The 18278-nt window shown below is 40.4% G+C and overlaps 1 protein-coding gene and 1 long non-coding RNA gene across 21 annotated transcripts in view; one reads left to right on the forward strand and one right to left on the reverse strand.

Annotated features, from left to right (window-relative positions):
- The window catches only part of FN1 (fibronectin 1), a 75497-nt gene that overhangs the window by 12063 nt on the left and 45156 nt on the right, over positions 1 to 18278 (reverse strand). For 10 of the 20 annotated variants that reach the window (XM_054549807.2, XM_024243667.3, XM_054549805.2 and 7 more), the window contains 13 exons: positions 15281 to 15370; positions 13762 to 14031; positions 11935 to 12051; positions 11096 to 11260; positions 10407 to 10562; positions 9296 to 9409; positions 7889 to 8158; positions 6212 to 6399; positions 5258 to 5345; positions 3598 to 3774; positions 2723 to 2812; positions 2309 to 2488; positions 422 to 511 (listed from right to left, as the gene is read on the reverse strand). In XM_054549807.2, coding sequence (XP_054405782.1) covers positions 422 to 511; positions 2309 to 2488; positions 2723 to 2812; positions 3598 to 3774; positions 5258 to 5345; positions 6212 to 6399; positions 7889 to 8158; positions 9296 to 9409; positions 10407 to 10562; positions 11096 to 11260; positions 11935 to 12051; positions 13762 to 14031; positions 15281 to 15370 — 1995 coding nt within the window. The remainder of the gene's footprint in view (positions 1 to 421; positions 512 to 2308; positions 2489 to 2722; positions 2813 to 3597; positions 3775 to 5257; positions 5346 to 6211; positions 6400 to 7888; positions 8159 to 9295; positions 9410 to 10406; positions 10563 to 11095; positions 11261 to 11934; positions 12052 to 13761; positions 14032 to 15280; positions 15371 to 18278) is intronic. The other 10 variants (XM_024243672.3, XM_024243673.3, XM_024243671.3 and 7 more) reach the window with 1 other exon arrangement.
- LOC134759555 (uncharacterized) lies at positions 499 to 2404 on the forward strand. The gene is made up of 2 exons (XR_010135891.1): positions 499 to 637; positions 1129 to 2404. It is a non-coding gene; the product is annotated as an uncharacterized LOC134759555 (long non-coding RNA).

An 18278-nucleotide genomic window follows, 5' to 3' on the forward strand; every position in this document is an offset into this window, starting at 1 on the left:
AACTGGATGCAAAAGTAAGACATTATTTAGCTCTAAGTGGTAGAAACCAAATAAAGATAAATGTGAGAGGTTTCTCTCCCTCCTTTAAAAAAGGAAACATTTTAAAATTCAACAGAAGGTATAAAAGGAGCAATGATAGCAACTTGGTTTTACATTTTAACATCTTGTTTGAATTTTTAAAAGGCGAATCACAAGGCTTTATATTGAGTGGCTGTAGTAAAGAAAAAAAATAAAACCAAACTCTGCAGTGCATGTTAAATTATTCCTCCTATTAAAGAATACAATATAACACACTATGCTGTTAGAAAAAAAATCACAAGAAATGTATCAAAACATGGAGAACCTTTTCATATTGCAAGATTGCTCATTTGTTATTAGTTTTGTCCTAACTTTCTGCTTGTTACCTGCAAGATACTCTTACCTGTCTTTTTCCTTCCAATCAGGGGCTCGCTCTTCTGATTATTCTTCAGGGCAATGACATAAATTGTATATTCGGTTCCCGGTTCCAGGCCTGAAGGGAGAATAGAACCGTTACATTATGTCAATGGGCTCAGCTAGTCAAGTGGAAGTCGGTCTCACCAGCAGACGCTACTGGGAGCAGGCACTTCCTCTCCAGCTGGCTGCTGGCCTCCTGAAGGTAAAATCGACTTCACTTTTCCTCCATAAACACCCAAATATCCTGCATATAAAGTCCACATCGCAAATTAATTACCTTACTGTCATATCTGACACCTGAATAGACACTTTTTGGCTAACTAACTTTTTCAGGGTATTCTTTTTTTTTTTTTGAGACGGAGTCTTGCTCTGTTGCCCAGGCTGGAGTGCAGTGGTGTGATCTTGACTCACTGCAAGCTCCACTTCCCGGGTTCAGCCATTCTCCTGCCTCAGCCACCCGAGTAGCTGGGACTACAGGCGCCCATCACCATGCCTGGCTAATTTTTTTTTTTTTTGTATTTTTAGTAGAAATGGGGATTCACCGTGTTAGCCAGGATGGTCTCGATCTCCTGACCTTGTGATCTGCCCACCTCGGCCTCCCAAAGTGCTGGGATCACAGGCGTGAGCCACCACACCTGGCCTTTCCAGGGTATTCTTTTAACATGTGGTCTTATTTGCCTTTTTGAACTTAAGAGAATCTGTCAGCATCATATACCACCACTGGAATATAAATTTGAAAGAGAGTCCTGCAGATTATATACGTGAATCTACTTAGGCCTAATAACCAAGCAGTCCTCAGTGGCAGATCAATGAAAAGTGAAACTAAAGGCAAGTGAAAGGTAGGAGACATTGGCCAGTGTTTGTGCAGCCTCTGTGGGAAGTGTCTAGTTCAATTCCTCTCATGTCTGCTTCTATTTTCCTGTTCTCCCCAATTCTAAAAAGCCAGTGTCTCCTTCTAATGTCTGTATGTTCTGTGGGAATTTTAAAGTCCAGGTGATACTCTATACAGATTGATATGGTTTGGCTCTGTGTCTGCATCCAAATCTCATCTGGAATTTTAATCCCCATGTATAGAGGAGAGGAGGTGATTGGATCATGGGGTGGTTCCCCCAGGCTGTTCTCATGACAGTGAGTTCTCACAAGATCTGATAGTTTTGAAAGTATCTGGAAGTTCCTCCTTTGTGCTTCTCTCTCCTGCTGCCATGTAAGACATGCCTGCTTTCCATTCCACCATGATTGTACAGTTTCTGAGGCCTCCCCAGCCATGCGGAACTGTGAGTCAATTAAACCTCTTTATAGCTGTATGAAAACAGACTAATACAGATAGTTTAAATATTTCATCTCTTGGGCAAAAATAATACTAGAGGCTTAGTCTTTCCCACCGAGGTGGCCAACTCTTATTCCCCATTCCAGGCATTCTTCCAACGTGGGTGGTTGGGATTGCTCTGCCTCAAGACCTATCCTGTGATAGTGGTCAACAAGGTCAATGGCAGGTGGTGCTCTGGCAAGTCCTGCAAGATTGCCATATCTGTAGAGAGCTGAGTGTAATGACAGAATCACAATCAGCTAGTGTGCTTTGAAAAATATCTTTCTCCAGGACTGAATTGACAGGTATCTGGCAAACTTGCAGCAAAAGGAAAACATGAGTCTAGTCATGCCATTAGGACAGTCTTGAAATTGCATTTTTCTTCACTCATGCCTTTTGGGATGTATTAAGCTCTACCACTCCTATACAGAGAATGCTTTTTGAGGTTATCAGGAGCAGAGTTTCGCATTCTCATGACACAGTATCAAAGACGCTGTGGGAGTTTGCTAAGGACTTCATGTGTCCTGGGTAGTAAGAAGGAAAATGACAGCATGGAAGCAGCAATACCAGTAATAGTAGCCTCTGTGACACCAGGGCGGGGCCGAGGGACCACTTCTCTGGGAGAAGACCCAGGCTTCTCATACTTGATGATGTAGCCGGTAATCCTGGCACGTGGCGGCTGCCATGATACCAGCAAGGAATTGGGTGTGGTGGCCAGGAAACGCAGGTTGGATGGCGCATCAATGGCTGAAAGAAAACAAAATTAAGTCTCTAAGAAGGCAAATAACCAAAAAAATTACTCCCACACTTTTCTCCGGAGCCCTTCTAAACACACTTAAAGAATCTGAGAATACTGTAAACCGGAAACAGGATTCTCTGGAATCTATAATACAAAAATATCCACCCCACATTTGTTTTTTGAGTTCATGAGACTGACTGCATACAAGTCAGTGGCATTTCCTCAGTAGAAGGTATAGTTACCAGTGGAGGCGTCGATGACCACAGGGGAGCTCCGGGCATTGTCGTTCAAGGTGTACAGGTAGATCTTGTAGTCAGTGCCTGGTTGTAAACCTGGGATTTGAGAAGAGATGATTTTTACCAGTTCTTGCTTTTTACTAGGAGAATTCTCAAGCTAGTCTGCAATTTTCCTGGGTTCTTCTGTCATCCCATATTTATACAGACTACCAAAGTGGTCCACATTTGAACAGTAAAGTAGAGCATGGTATGGATGTTAACTGTTAACAAGAAACATATCTCGAAAGTGAATCACTGATGCAGACAAGGACACTGGCTAAAGTAAATTCTGGAAAGCAAAAATGCTATGTTGGAAGAGGCCCTCTTGTGGAATGGGGGGCAGCCACTTATTGAGGTTTTCTCTTTACCATAATCAGATGGTCAATAGTTGAGCCTTGGAATCACAATTTTAAAAAGCTAAAAAAGACCTCAGATATTGAATATTCTTTGGTTACAATTTTGACCTTTATTAAGTAGTATTGTTTACTGTTATATTAACTATGCTTTTTAATCTATACTAATGCTAAGATCTATACATCACTATTTTTTATTTATTTTAGTTTTAAACCTTATAATTTTTTAAATAAGAAAGGGCACAATGATGAAAGATCAAACTTGTTGATTGAAACTTATGCCATTTCCATGACAAATATTACACAAAATCAGGCATTCAAGGGACAAAACTATTTCTGATCATAGCGTGAAAATAACGTTCTAAAACTGGGTTATTATGATAACACTGAAAATAAATTTTATCATTGTCAGTCGTAGAACAATTAATAAGCCCGTTTACATTGTGGATATTTGTTAACAAATGTGGTTAGTGCAGTGAGTTGCCTGACCTGTGATGGTGTAGCTTCTGACATCTGGCTTGATGGTTCTCTGGATAGGAGTCTGGCCATTGGATGGAACAGCATCAACTTGGAAGCCAGTGATCGTCTCGGTCTTGGTTCTCCAGCTAATGGTGATGGTGGTCTCAGTAGCATCTGTCACACGAGCCCTTCTTGGTGGGCTGACATCTGCACAGGAGCATAGCTAGAGATTAGTGCCTGCTTGGCTCATCCATGTAGTTTTGGTATTTTAAAACATTTCCTTAGTATATATCAAATTCTTCAATTTCAAGAAATATATAACTAGTAATGTGTAGATTATCTCCTTTGGCATTCAGAGAGAAAGGTCAACTATAATTAGAAAATATGAAAATATCTACCTCTCAGACATTTTATTTTGAAGAACTGAAAAGCTTTATAGATACTACCAGTGGTTCCCAGGGCTGGCTTTATAGTATCTACAAATACTTCAATAAATATTAAAATTATTAATGTATTATAATGTAAAAATATGTGTGGTAGGAGTTATAATAACATGGCCAGCTAACAATTATGTGTGTGTGTATGTGTGTGTGTGTGTGTGTGTGTGTGAGAGAGAGAGAGAGTGTGTGTGTGTCTAATATTACGGCAAGTATTTTGTATTTTCTCTCAACAGGTACAATGCCATCCCTCTTTTATAAACGATAAAACTTTGACACTTTACCTGACTTTTGAAAAGGCATACATCAAGGTATTGATATAACAGAAGACTAGAATCTAAGCCTGTTTTTGTCCAATGGTTACTGTGCTGTGATATAATTTGGATATTTGTCCCTGTCCAAATCTCTGTTGAATTGTAATCTCCAATGCTGGAGGTGGGGCCTGGTGAGAGATGTTTGGATCATGGGGGCAGATCCCTTGTGGCTTGGTGCCCTCTTTATGACAGTGAGTTCTCAAGAGATTCGGTCATTTAAATATGTGAGGTCCTCCCCCACAACTCTCTCTCTCTCGGTCTTGCTTTTGCCACAGTCGTGTGATGTGCCTGCTCCCCCTTGGCCTTCCACTATGAATAAGCTTCCCAAGGCCTCCCTAGAAGCCAAGAAGATACCAGCACCATGCTTCCTGTAAAGCCTGCAGGCCTGTGGGCCAATTAAGCCTCTTTTCTTTAGAAATTACCCGGTCTCAGGTATTTCTTTATAGTAATACAAGAATGGCCTAATATGCATTGTTAAGATATAGCAGAAGCCAGTGGGGTCTCCTCAAGCTTAGCTCTATGAAAACAAATTCTAACAAGTAGAGCATAAACTAGATGTCAGTCCTAGTCCATAGTATCAACATTATAAGCTTATGAAGTGATTCCATTTTATGGGTCAGTAGACCCCTTTCTGAAGGGGTATAAAAGATGACAGTCATGCGTCAAAAAGGCAATCAAATCGATTTTCAAATTAGGACTTATTCTATTGTTAACATATAAATCTAAAAAATCATTTATTTATTTTATTTTTTTTAAGAGACAGGGCCTTGCTATGTTGCCCGGGTAGGTCTCAAACTCCTGGCCTCGAGTGACGCTCCCGCCTCAGCTTCCCAAAGTGCTTGGATTTTAGACATGAGCCACTGAAACCCGCTGATTTACCATTCTTTAATTTTTGTCTATACAGAAGGTTTGTCCATATGAAGACATTTTGTTACTTACTCTCCAGAGTGGTGACAACTCCCTGAGCTGGTCTGCTTGTCAAAGTGTCCTTAAGAGCATAGACACTCACTTCATATTTGGTGGCCACCTAGAGAAATAAGGGCATGGTGAGCTTTAGCAATGTCCACAACTGAAACCCAGGGAGTTTCACTACAGCATTAGGTAAATGCAATGGTTAGAAAATAAAAAATAAACAAACCAACAAAACTCACAACCTTGAAAATTCCTAGATTAATTTCATTCCTACAGTGCAGGTGATAAACGTATTTATCAATTTTAAAATGCTCTTAGCGGTTAAGCTTAGGTAAGCCATAGATTGCATACTTAAACTAAGCTGGTAAAAAAATGAGAAAAGTGGGTATTAGCGTATTTTTCTTTTTTATGATCTGACAGGTGCAAATCATAATTTTTTCCTTATCATAGAGAGGCAAAGAGAATGTTCCATTTTGTCTCTGAACCCTCTTTCTGTAGTTTCCCCTGAAATTGGCCTTATGTTAAGAGGTACATCAGTCCCCTAGGTTCCTAGTAGTTTTCTGCCTGTATGTCTGGAAGGATTTTAAAATATTTTAATGAGGGTAGGCTCAAGGTAGACTGGTACAAACTGTAAAATATTCTTTACCAAGGTAACAGAGCTCAGAAAATGCATAACTAAGTCGATTTATGCATTCAACCAGTGGATATGTAAATTGCCCCCCACAACCTTTTAAAATAAGCACAATACATCTAAAAGAGCTGCACAAAATCCAAAGCTATTTATAAAATTCTGTCCCAATAGTCATCTGGAAAACTTAGGTCAACATAAAGGAATTCTGTTGATATAAAATTACAATAAGATTATTTGATGCAGAGGAAAAGAACAGTTAGATTTATTATGATATTATATTTTCGCCACCTTAGAAACTGTGTTAGAGATGATCTCCATCTTTATTCCAATGAACAACGGTCATGTCTTACCATAAGTCCTGATACAACCACGGATGAGCTGTCAGGAGCAAGGTTGATTTCTTTCATTGGTCCGGTCTTCTCCTTGGGGGTCACCCGCACTCTATATCCAGTGAGTTGAACATTGGGTGGTGTCCACTGGGCGCTCAGGCTTGTGGGTGTGACCTGAGTGAACTTCAGGTCAGTTGGTGCAGGAATAGCTGTTGGGATTGTCATTGGTTAGAGGTTATCTTATAGGAAATGGGGAAAAAGGAAAATAAAGTGAGTTCCAAGAAGTAGAATGGATTGTTCTTGTTGGGTTAGGTGGGTTCCCTGGTCAAGCAAAGATTCAGTACAAGAAAGTACAATAAGGGATGCAAAATGAAGAAAGTGTTTGCTGAGAAATGTGTTTTATATCCACCAATTCTCAGAATCACTGAAAACATTTGGGTAAATGCCAAAACTCTAAGAGATTTTAGGTCTTAGAAGTTTTTTTTGCTTTCCCTTAAAAAAAAAAAGTTATATTGCCTTATTGGCCATTATGATTTATTTTACTTTTGTATGGAAAAATAAGCAATGGCCCTTTTTCTGCCTTAAAATTTTTAATTAATTAATTTAGAAATGGTCTCGCTCTGTCATCCAGGCGGCAGTGCAGTGGAGTTATCATAGCTCACTGCAGCCTTGAACTCGTAGGCTCAAGCGATCCTCTACCTCAGCCTCTTGAGTAGCTGGGACTACAGGCATGTGTCACCACACCTCGCTAATTTTTTCATATTTTTTTGTAGAGACGGGGTCTCACTTCATTGCCCAGGCTGATCATGAACTCCTGGCCTCAATCAACGCTCCCACCTTGGCCTCCCAAAGCACTAGGATTACATGTGTGAGCCACGGCACCCGGCCTCCTTTTTCTACATAAAGTATCTTTGTATGGATAACCATTTTACACAGTATTCCATCCAAAAAAGAGAGAATAATGTTTTTATTGTCTCTTTATTTAGACCCTATGGCAGATATGGCTGCTAAATTTGACGTTCTCTCTGTAATGCGGCGTAAGAAGAAAACTGGCTCCCAACAGAAGCAGAAAAGAGAAGCGAAAAGCAATAATACAGACTGTCACCTCTAGGGTTTATGCTGTCACTAGGATACATCTTTAGCATTCTACTCTGCTTCAGAAATAAAGCACAAGAAGATAAAGTATTATGGAAAGCAATTGCCCTATTGATTGTTTCCTGTATGTCTGAATCACAATCATTTAAGCTAATTGTACATCAGCATATGATATCTAACCAGAGAAGAAAGGTCTTACCCATGTGTGCTCAGAATCATGCTGCTATGAAATGCCCAAGTTTGGGTTCCTTTTTATAAGTAAGCTCTATGATGCCAAACTTCCTTCCTTTATACATAGTGAGGGTAATCACAGGGAGTCAGAGCTTAGGAAATAATCCACAATTTTAGTATCCTCTTCAAATGTCTTGCTTTATGGTCTTGTGTATAAGCCAGGATACTCCAAAATTTCTTTTTATCAGACTTGTTTCCTTAAATATCACCTAAGTTTTACTGTTTCTTACCATTCCTCTTTAAAGAGGATCTTTCCTAATAATTTTTTTTCACCCTTACAGGGGAATCAATAGCCCAGTGAAGTATAATTCATTCAGTAGGGCATAAAGCCGCTGCTCCCATGGGCACCTGGTGGTGCAATTAACCATATACCTGTGGACTGGGTTCCAATCAGGGGCTGGCTCTCCATATCATCGTGCAAGGCAACCACACTGACTGTGTACTCAGAACCCGGTCTGAGGCCTTGCAGCTCTGCAGTGTCTTCTTCACCATCAGGTGCAGGGAATAGCTCATGGATTCCATCCTCAGGGCTCGAGTAGGTCACCCTGTACCTGGAAACTTGCCCCTGTGGGCTTTCCCAAGCAATTTTGATGGAATCGACATCCACATCAGTGAATGCCAGTCCTTTAGGGCGATCAATGTCTGTTAGGCAAATTAATGGTAAGAGGTTATGTGAAAAGCAAGTTGTGAAATAAGCATTTTTATAACATGCAAAGCAGTTTTGCAGATACCATTTTCTTTGATGAAGTCCAATTAACCCACTATCAAAAGGAAAAATCACTTAAACACTTGCTTAATTTTTCTTGGTTTAGAAAATATGCAATGTTGCATCACTTATTAAAACATAGGTGTATGTGAGATAAGAAGATACCCTGCAAAATGCCCCACAATGGGGAGGTATTTATATTAATTTTAAAATATTCTACCACGATTTGATTTTTACAATGTGATGTTAGTCTCATAGACCTGGATTTTCTATACCTTGGGAGTGGTAAAGTTGATTTGCAATGTCAGATTCAAATTGTTATAATTGGTTTTTTTTTTTTTTTTTTTTTTTTGAGGTAGAGTCTCACTCTGTCACCTAGGCTGGGGTGCAGTGGCGTGATCTCGGCTCACTGCAACTTCTGCCTCCCGGGTCCAAGTGATTCTTCTGCCTCAGCCTCCTGAGTAGCTGGGATTACAGGCACGTGCCACCGCGACTGGCTAATTTTTGTATTTTTAGTAGAGATGGGGTTTCACCATGTTGGTCAGGCTGGTCTCGAACTCCTGACCTCGTGATCCGCCTGCCTCAGCCTCCCAAAATGCTGGGATTACAGGCATGAGCCCAGCCCTATAATTGTTCTTACACTCTTCTTTTCCCATCTCTATTAAGCATTTATATTACACTCTGGTCCAGCCATAGCCCTTCAAATGCCCCAAACATAACAGCTACATGAGGCACACTTCAATCAACTTTACCATCCAGTTGTAGAAAAGACGGTCTAGGAAAATTTTCTGTAGATTTGCTATAGGCAAATAAGATTTCGCTGAGGCCATTTGAGCAAAAGAAATTCAAAGCACAGCAACTAACTATGGTAGTTTCACAACTTCTTTCTCTGTAAATTCCTTGCTTGGCACTGAGAAGGAAAAAAGATGTTCGTAAAGGGCTCAGCTCAAGACATAAACTAACCAACAAGTTCACTTTCCCTATGTGTAATTGCAAAAGACATGTGGTGGGCATTCAGACACCCAAGAACAAAATTGGACTTTGAAAATGGAAACCAAGCAGTGGTTACGTACTGGTTACTGCAGTCTGAACCAGAGGCTGACTCTCTCCGCTTGGATTCTGAGCATAGACACTAACCACATACTCCACTGTGGGCTGCAAGCCTTCAATAGTCATTTCTGTTTGATCTGCAAAGGGAGTGAAAAGCAAATGCAACATCCACATCATCCACTGTAAAGTCCTCCAAGTGGTGTCTAGAGTTTGGTAGTAAACATATGGTGGCCTAGAATTTTCATTTGCAGAATTGTAACAAAAATATGGAGAGTCAGACTTTGATCTCCTCTTGGACAAACCTGTTCATTGCTAATACAAATTACCATATGGCAGTGAAGTCACACTCAAGGATAAGTTCTAAAACTTAATATGATGTCCCCAACAATTAGTGATACTGCTCTCAGAAAAAATGAAAATTAACTTGACTTTAATAAATTGCCTTAAGATCCTAATTTCACAAGTATTCTATTTAAAAACAAAGATAACATAGCTAAAAGGATCTGAAAAAGTCAGTTAGGGCATTTATCTCTTCTTAGTGTGAATGATAAACAAAATCAGAAGGGTGAATCTAATAATTTAAGATGTCCATATCACTAAATAGAACTATCCATGTAAAAACAGAAATGCACTTAAGACTTCTACTGTGAAAAGGGTTGATAATGATCTTGAGCCCTGAACTCACGAATGGAGACAATGATGACATAGGACAAAAAAATACATAGTACTCACAACAAGGTAGCCATTTATATAAAAAAGAATATTAGGTGGTCCTACCCCATCTATCCTGTTGTATATGAGATGCAGATTCTTTTTTTTTTTTTCCTGAGATGGAGTCTCTCACTCTGTCACCCAGGCTGGAGTGCAGTGGTGCTATCTTGGCTCACTGCAACCTCTGCCTCCAGGGTTCAAGCCATTCTCCTGCCTCAGCCTCCTGAGTAGCTGGGATTACAGGCACGAGCCACCATGCCCAGCTAATTTTTTTGTATTTTTTAGTAGAGATGGGGTTTCGCCATGTTGGCCAGGCTGGTCTCGAACTCCTGACCTCAAGTGATCTGCCCGCATCAGCCTCCCAAAGTGCTGGGATTATAGGAGTGAGCCACCGCACCCGGCCGAGATGCAGATGATTCTTACCTGGACCTGCAGTTTTAGTTTTTGTTGGTCCTGGTCCATTTTTGGGAGTGGTGGTTACTCTGTAACCAGTAACAGGGGAACTTGAAGGCAGCCACTTGACACTAATGCTGTTGTCCTGAACATCGGTCACTTGCATCTGGGATGGTTTGTCAATTTCTACAAATAAAAGCAGGGAGAAACCAGTGAAGCCCCCTTGGAGACAAGATTGGACAAGTCCTCCTCTCTAGGTCTGGTACATATTCAAATGATCTCTTACATGAGAAAGGTATTTCTTCTTGAAAGAATACGGAGAGAGCTTTTAGAGGGATGGGGCAGGCATCTCAATACTATTTCCTATTTTTGAGATGGCTGCTTCATTCACAAAGAAGCTACATTCCACAAGCAAGTGTCTGTCTTCCTACTTTATGAACTCATCCATTCTTTTCCAACAAATACTTATTGAACACTCTCTATGCCTGTCTTATTGCAGACATGCGGAATATATCAACAAAACTGACTGAACTTCCTGCCCTTGGGGTGCTTCCTTCTTTATCTGGCTCAAAACTCTGTTCGCTGCAGGCGCCAGCTGCAGGTTGTTGTCTCATTAAAAAGGAAAATCTATTCTACAATGAGAAAAATACCTTGGGAGAACATTGTAAAAAACTATCTGAATAAATAAGCTGGTGTCACCCCAGAGTAGAAGTTTGTACCTGTTCGGTAATTAATGGAAATTGGCTTGCTGCTCGCGGGGCTGTCTCCACGGCCAGTGACAGCATACACAGTGATGGTATAATCAACTCCAGGTTTAAGGCCACTGATGGTAGCTGTAGACTTGCTCCCAGGCACAGTGAACTCCTGGACAGGGCTATTTCCTCCTGTATGAAAAAGGGTTAGTTCAGAGCGTGAGGGGCTTAGAGCTACTTGGGTATTACTGATTAATTGAATTACCACATTTATAGCAGCATGTAAATCACATCTTCTTGCTTATTCCCTTTTAAAGAGCACTATCTTGAACAGAAAGGGGTATTTATGCATGTAGCAAACTTTGGTAAGTGTATAAACATTGAGAGAAAATTACAGTTAGCGCTATTTTAACATTTCAGCTTTAAAATGTCACTGAGTCGTAGAGTAGCATTAAAAGTGGGAGAAGGTAAGCCCTCAACCCAGGATTGCACACATTGTGTCCTTTTTAAAAATTTTACAGAATACATTCCTGTTAAATAAAATTTGGAAAATACAGAAAAGTAAAGAGAAGAAAAAATAAAAATCACTTATTTCCACCACTGATAATATGTTTGTGAATTTACAATGCTTTTATTTCCTCAGCTCTGCCGTTCCCCCTCTAGTTGTAGTATATAAACAACTTTTTATTTGGGTTTTAGAACAAATTATATCATCTATATCTTACATATTTTCTTGGAAAAAACAAGGGCTCCGTTGAATGGACTTGCCAAAGTTTCTTTAATTCTTTGTTCACTGTTGGGCTTTCAGGTTATCCACAACAGAATCTGATTTAATCAGAGTGTAAAATAGCATTTTACTGCTGTACCTGTTTCTCCATAAGTGATCCTGTAATATCTCACTGTGACAGCAGGAGCATCCCAGCTGATCAGTAGGCTGGTGGGGGTCGCAGCAACAACTTCCAGGTCCCTTGGAACATCAGAAACTAGAAAAAAAAAAAAAGGGAAACTTTTCACATCCATAATTTTCAAACAATACTCAGATTTACTCTTTGTTCATTTTCCAGATAATTGTCTTAATGATTCCTTCATACAATAATGTAAATACTATGTGTAATTAGCAGAATTTAATATTATGATGAATTCAAGATAAGGGGTTACAGAGCCCATTCAAATTGTGATAAAATGATTATTTCGAATTTAGGGAAGAGTTTTTTTCCCTCAACATTTTATTTGGAAAAATTTCAAAACTACAGAAAAGTTAAAAAAAAAAAAAAGTAATACAAGTCTGGGCGTGGTGGCTCATGCCTGTAATCCCAGCACTTTGGGAGGCCGAGGCGGGTGGATCATTTGAGGTGAGGAGTTCAAAACCAGCCTGGCCAACATGGTAAAATCCCATCTCCACTAAAAATACAAAAATTAGCTGGGCATGGTGGTGGGTGGGTGCCTGTAATCCCAGCTACTTGGGAGGCTGAGGCAGGAGAATTGCTCGAGCCTGGGAGGCAGAGGTTGCAGTGAGCCAAGATCCTGCCATTGCACTCCAGCCTGGGCGACAGAGCAAGACTCCATCTCAGGAAAAAAAAAAAAAAGTAATACAGTGAACACCTATATACTCTTCCCTTAGGTATTTGTCTCTGGCTTGATGACTTGAGACTAAAATACAGATAACATGATGCTACCGTTCCCCTAAGTACTTCAGCCTCTATCTGCTAAGAACAATGACACTATTACCCTAAAATTATATTTTTAAAGGTACTTGGAAACAGTGTTCAGTTTTCCACCTTTTTTTTTTTTTTTTTTGAGACAGAGTCTTGCTCTGTCACCAGGCTGGAGTGCAGTGGCACAATCTCGGCTTACTGCAACCTCCGCCTCCTGGGTTCAAGCGATTCTCCTGCCTCAGCCTCCTGAGTAGCTGGGACTACAGATGCATGCCACCACGCCCAGCTAATTTTTGTATTTTTAGTAGAGACAAGGTTTTATCATGTTGGCCAGGATGGTCTCAATCTCTTGACCTCGTGATCTGCCTGCCTTGGCCTCCCAAAGTGCTGGGATTACAAGCGTGAGCCATTGCGCCTGGCCCCCTTTTTTTTTGAGATAGGGTCTTGCCCTGTCACCCAGGTTGGAGTGCAATGGCCCGATCTCAGCTCACTGCAACCTTCGCCTCCCAGGTTCAAAGATTTTCCTGCCTCAGCCTCCCAAGTAGCTGGGATTACAGGTGCATGCCACCACACCTTGCTAATTTTTATATATTTAGTAGAGCTGGGGTTTCACTATGTTGGCCAGGCTGGTCTTGAACTTCTGACCTCAAGTGATCTGCCCACTTCGGCCTCCCAAAGTGCTGAGATTACAGGCGTGAGCCACCCTGTCTGGCCAATTTTCTACATTTTCAATAAAACTTGTGTTATTAGAAATGCATAAATACCCAAATCAGGTGAGAAATTTCTTGAGAGGAAAAAAATTATCTTCTTTACTGCCACCACGCCTGGGCTTCTTTACCATATTCTAAGGAAGATGTTTCTCCACACATTCTCTCACTTCCCTCTCCATGTCCCATGACAACGAGATATATATATATATATATATTTTCTTTTTTTTGAGAGCTGATGACAGACAACAGCAAGCTACTTTACAGAATGTATGTACCAACTGGGTAGGAAAGTCTTCTGAGTTTCTTTGCAGAACAGAAAACAAGTTACCTGTTGATTGTTGGCCAATCAATAAGGGACTTTCCTCTCTGCCATTAAGAGCAACGATGCTGACCACATACTCTGTGCCCGGAGTGAGGTTGGTGAGGGTGATGGAATTCCGAGAGGGGGGCACCCGATCTTCTCGAGGTCTCCCACTAAGGTGCTCGGGATGATGGCGGATCCTGTAACCAGTGATGGTGGCTCGAGGAGCAATCCAGTGCACAGTAAAAGAGTTGGCGGTAATATCAGAAAAGTCAATACCAGTTGGGGAATCAAGACCTGTTTTTCCCACCCAGGGGAGGAAGAGAAAAAAGAAGAAAAGACACCACCAGTTTAGGAAGTGACGAAGATGTAGGGGAAATTAATGTTCATCCAACATTTTGTTCCTGTCTCATCAATACCATGATTTGCCATAAACCTCAGAGTAAGATGTACTGATTCTAAGCTACATATGAATTTTAAAATCTTAAATTGACTCACTTCAAAATAGCCAGCTCAAGCATTCATTTTTTTCTTTTGCTAAGTAATTCAAGCAAATTTTAGGGGTTATTACAGTAGGTTTCTGTGTCACATTTGGAGATAAGTGTTCAAGATCTTCTGAGAATTGACATTTTCAAATTCTTTAGTGTTCAAGTATTCTATGTTTCTATCCTGTAAGTGTATCCTTCCAAGTAAAGCAAGATCTGCCTACTCTTAAGGTAAATGTTTGACTCTCAGAGAAGCCTCCTAAGCTCAAGAGGAAATTTATATGTCAACGATTTGGTAATGATGCCAAACACAAAACTTTCTGAAACTAAAGACATTATCCCAGACAAATTACAATGCTGATAATTCCTCATGAATTGACAGTTTTGAAAAATGCATTTTTGAAAAATGCACAAAAATTCAGAGTTTGTTGCAAATTCAAATCACTTAGTCTCTGGGACTTCCAGCCAATTTCTGTTTCAGTTACAGCATTTACTAGTTCTTTTCAATAAGAAACCAAACTAAGATATCATAAATCCTTTTTGGAAGCAAGTGGACTATAAATAAATTAATGAATACACTAAAGTGTACCTTTTTAAAGAAAAAATTAAAAGAAGCATTCATATTTAAGTACATAATATTTATGAGATTCAATTCAACTTCTAGTAAATGCATATTTTATTAAGTAAAAAAAATGTAAACTTGCTGGCTTAGTAAAGGAAGAAAAATAGATGATAATGAGTGTTGGGTCAGCCATTAGACAGAGCTGCCTAATGAAAAGGAATGTCTGCTAAATCTAAATAACAAAGATCTTCTTAGAAAATGTTTTTTAAAAGGACAGACAACAAATTTCTTAATTTGTTAGTGACTGAAAGTCTAGGTGATTGTTGAGTAAGGTATCTTTTAGTTTTTGAGACCAGCGATAAAATCATACCGTGATGACAAAGGTACACACACCACGACGACAAAAAATGGAGATGTATTTTTAGAAGTAGCATTTCATTTGTTATACAGAGTTGGTAGGCAAAAGCTACTGGATAGTCATACTGCCAACACCACTCACCTGTTTTCTGTCTTCCTCTAAGAGGTGTGCTCTCGTGTTGTTCGTAGACACTGGAGACACTCACTACATATTCTGTACCAGGCAGGAGATCTGTAGGGGCAAATGGGGCTTATTTTAAAACTCTGCTCAAAAGCATGAGAAAATAAAGCATGCCCAGGACTATTTGAACTGATGAAATATCTAAATGTCCAGTCCTATAGCCTACTTACACCTAAGTGAACACTAAGGCGAAGTGCGAAGTGGTCAGTGAACAGACCTGGAGAAGGTCTGTAATTAGATGGTAAGGAAGGGTCACCTTGCCCCATGGCCTCTCGAAGCCCTCCATTCCACCTGTGAGTGTGACTCAGCTGGATTTCGAGTGGGATGAAGTTGCTGCAACAGCTGGATATTTCTCGCATCCACCTGAGAGTATGTCTCTGGAGGGCACATGATAATCCTTGCTGTGGTGCTGTGGATTGCCATTTATGCCTCACAACAACCCTGAGAGGTAGTTTGCTACTTTTAAAAGCAATTTCTTGCCATACAATGTACTGCATATATTTAAAGTGATTTGATGGGTTTTTACATATGTGTGACTTGGGAGACCATCACCGCATTCAAGAAATGAACAAACCTATCACCTCTAAAAATTTGATTTACTACAATTATCTCCATTTTGTAAATGAAAAAACAAAAAACAAAACAAAAAAAACTGAGGCACAGAGAAGTTATCTTCTTTAATTTACTTGCCCAGGATCATACAGGGATTGACCCAGGCCAGGACTAGTGGTCTCAGCAATTAACTTTTACTAGAAAAAAGCCACACTTAAAAGAGAAAGCAATCGGTTCTGCCATATTAAAATGAGAGCAGAATATTTTTTAAATATACATCCCTGAGTATCTTCTTCCTTTTTTTTTTTAAACGGGGTTTTACTCTGTTACCCAGGCCGGAGTGCAGTGGTGTGATCTTGGCTCACTGAAACCTCTGCCTCCTGGGTTCAAGTGATTCTCCTGCCTCAGACTCATGAGTAGCTGGGATTACAGGTGCCTGCCACCATGCCTGGCTATTTTTTGTATTTTTAATAGAGATGGGGCTTCACTGTGTTGGCCAGGCTTGGACTGGAAATCCTGAGCTTGTGATCTGCCCGCCTTGGCCTCTCAAAGTGCTGGGATTACAGGTGTGAGCCACCGTGCCCAGCTTCTTCTTCCATTCTGATACACAGTCGTGCACAGCTTAATGATGGAGATACATTTTGATAAGTGCGTGATTTGGTGATTTTATTGTGTAAGCATCATAGAGTGTACCTACACAAACCTAGATGGGCTTGTAATCCCAGCACTTTGGGAGGCCGAGGAGGGTGGATCACTTGAGGTCAGGAGTTTGAAACCAGCCTGGCCAACATGGTAAAACCACCCCCTCTACTAAAAATACAAAAAAATTAGCCAGGCGTGGTGGCTCACGCCTGTAATCCCGGCTACTCGGGAGGCTGAGGCAGGAGAATCACTTGAGCCTTGGAGGTGGAGGTTGCAGTGAGCCCAGATCGTGCCACTGCACTCCATCCTGGGCAACAGAGGAAGACTCCATCTCAAAAACAAAACAAAACAAAACACAAAACAAAAAACCTAGATGGTAGAGCCTATGACACACCTAAGCTATAAGCTATATGGTCTAGCCTATTGCTCCTAGGCTATGAGCCTGTGCAGCATGTTACGGTACTGAACACTAGAGGCAACTGTAATATATGGTAAATATTTGTATATCTAAAAGATAGAGAGAGTAAGGTTTCTAAATCTGGAACTCCTACTCACTAAACCCTCATTCCCCTGCACACCATTTGCCCTTCAGCGTTTCTGTAAAGCCGCCTGCAAAGTTTGGAAAAGTGCCAGACTGGAGGACCAGATGCTTGGATTCCATTTCCACCATACTAGCTGGCCAGTGGCAATTTACTTAACCGCTGGGGACCTCAACAGTTTCATGTTTATTAGTTAATTTTTTTGAGACAGGGTCTCACTCTGTCACCCAGGTTGGAGTGCAGTGGCATGATCATGGCTTGCTGCAGCCTCAACCTCCCCAGGCTCAGGTGATTCTTCTACCTCAACTTCCTACATAGCTGAGACCACAGGTGTGTGCCACCATACCCGGCTAATTTTTGTATTTTTTGTAAAGACTTGGTCTCACTGTGTTGCCCAGGCTGCTCTCGAACTCCTGGGCTCAAGCAATTGGCCCACCTCAGCCTCCCAAAGTGCTAGGATTATACAGGCGAGAGCCACTGCACTGGCTTGCTTCATCTTTAAAAGAGGATAATAATGACTTTGCTAGGAGGGAGAGAGGCTACCTTGAGGTCATTTGTAGCATTAGGATTATAATAAGGTTTTAGAACACATGATTAATATGTGACAGGTCTATGGCTAAGGGACAGACATTGTGATGCAGGGGCTTGTATACTGGGTGATACTGTAATTAGTGATTCCAGGGTGCTCTAGAACAGAAGCAATAGCCCTGGAGTGGTGGATATGCCAATATAAAGATATTCTTGCCCTCAGCCACAAAGTAAGAAACCAAGATTATGGTCACGCTGAGCTGCTCTTCTTTGTGTTTCATTATCTAAATTATGTTTGAAAGGTAGATGTTTTCAGACTAATACTTGGTAATGTACCTAAATGTAAGCTATTTTTCCCTCATGTAGAATCTTTTGCTGTTGTTATGTATTTGACTATTACAGTGAAAATAATAAAAAGCACTGTTTATGTGAAACACAGCACCATCTTGCAGCCTACTGTTTCATTCTTTAACAAAAGATGTCTATTCTATAATGGTTGGGACTAGAAAGAGACAATTTCCATAAATTGTTGTTGTTTATTTAATGTCAGGTTTTTTTCTAAGCTCTCAGTCTTCTGAGAAATCCTTCTAACAGATTCTTTTTGAAGTACAAATTAAACTTCTGAATCTCTTCACAACAACATTCTAATCTAGACCAAACAATCAGTCACTTTTCTAAGTATTCAAATCCTAAATCAA

This window comes from Pongo abelii, chromosome 11 (assembly GCF_028885655.2).
Source record: "Pongo abelii isolate AG06213 chromosome 11, NHGRI_mPonAbe1-v2.0_pri, whole genome shotgun sequence".
Classification (NCBI taxonomy): Eukaryota; Metazoa; Chordata; class Mammalia; order Primates; family Hominidae; genus Pongo; species Pongo abelii.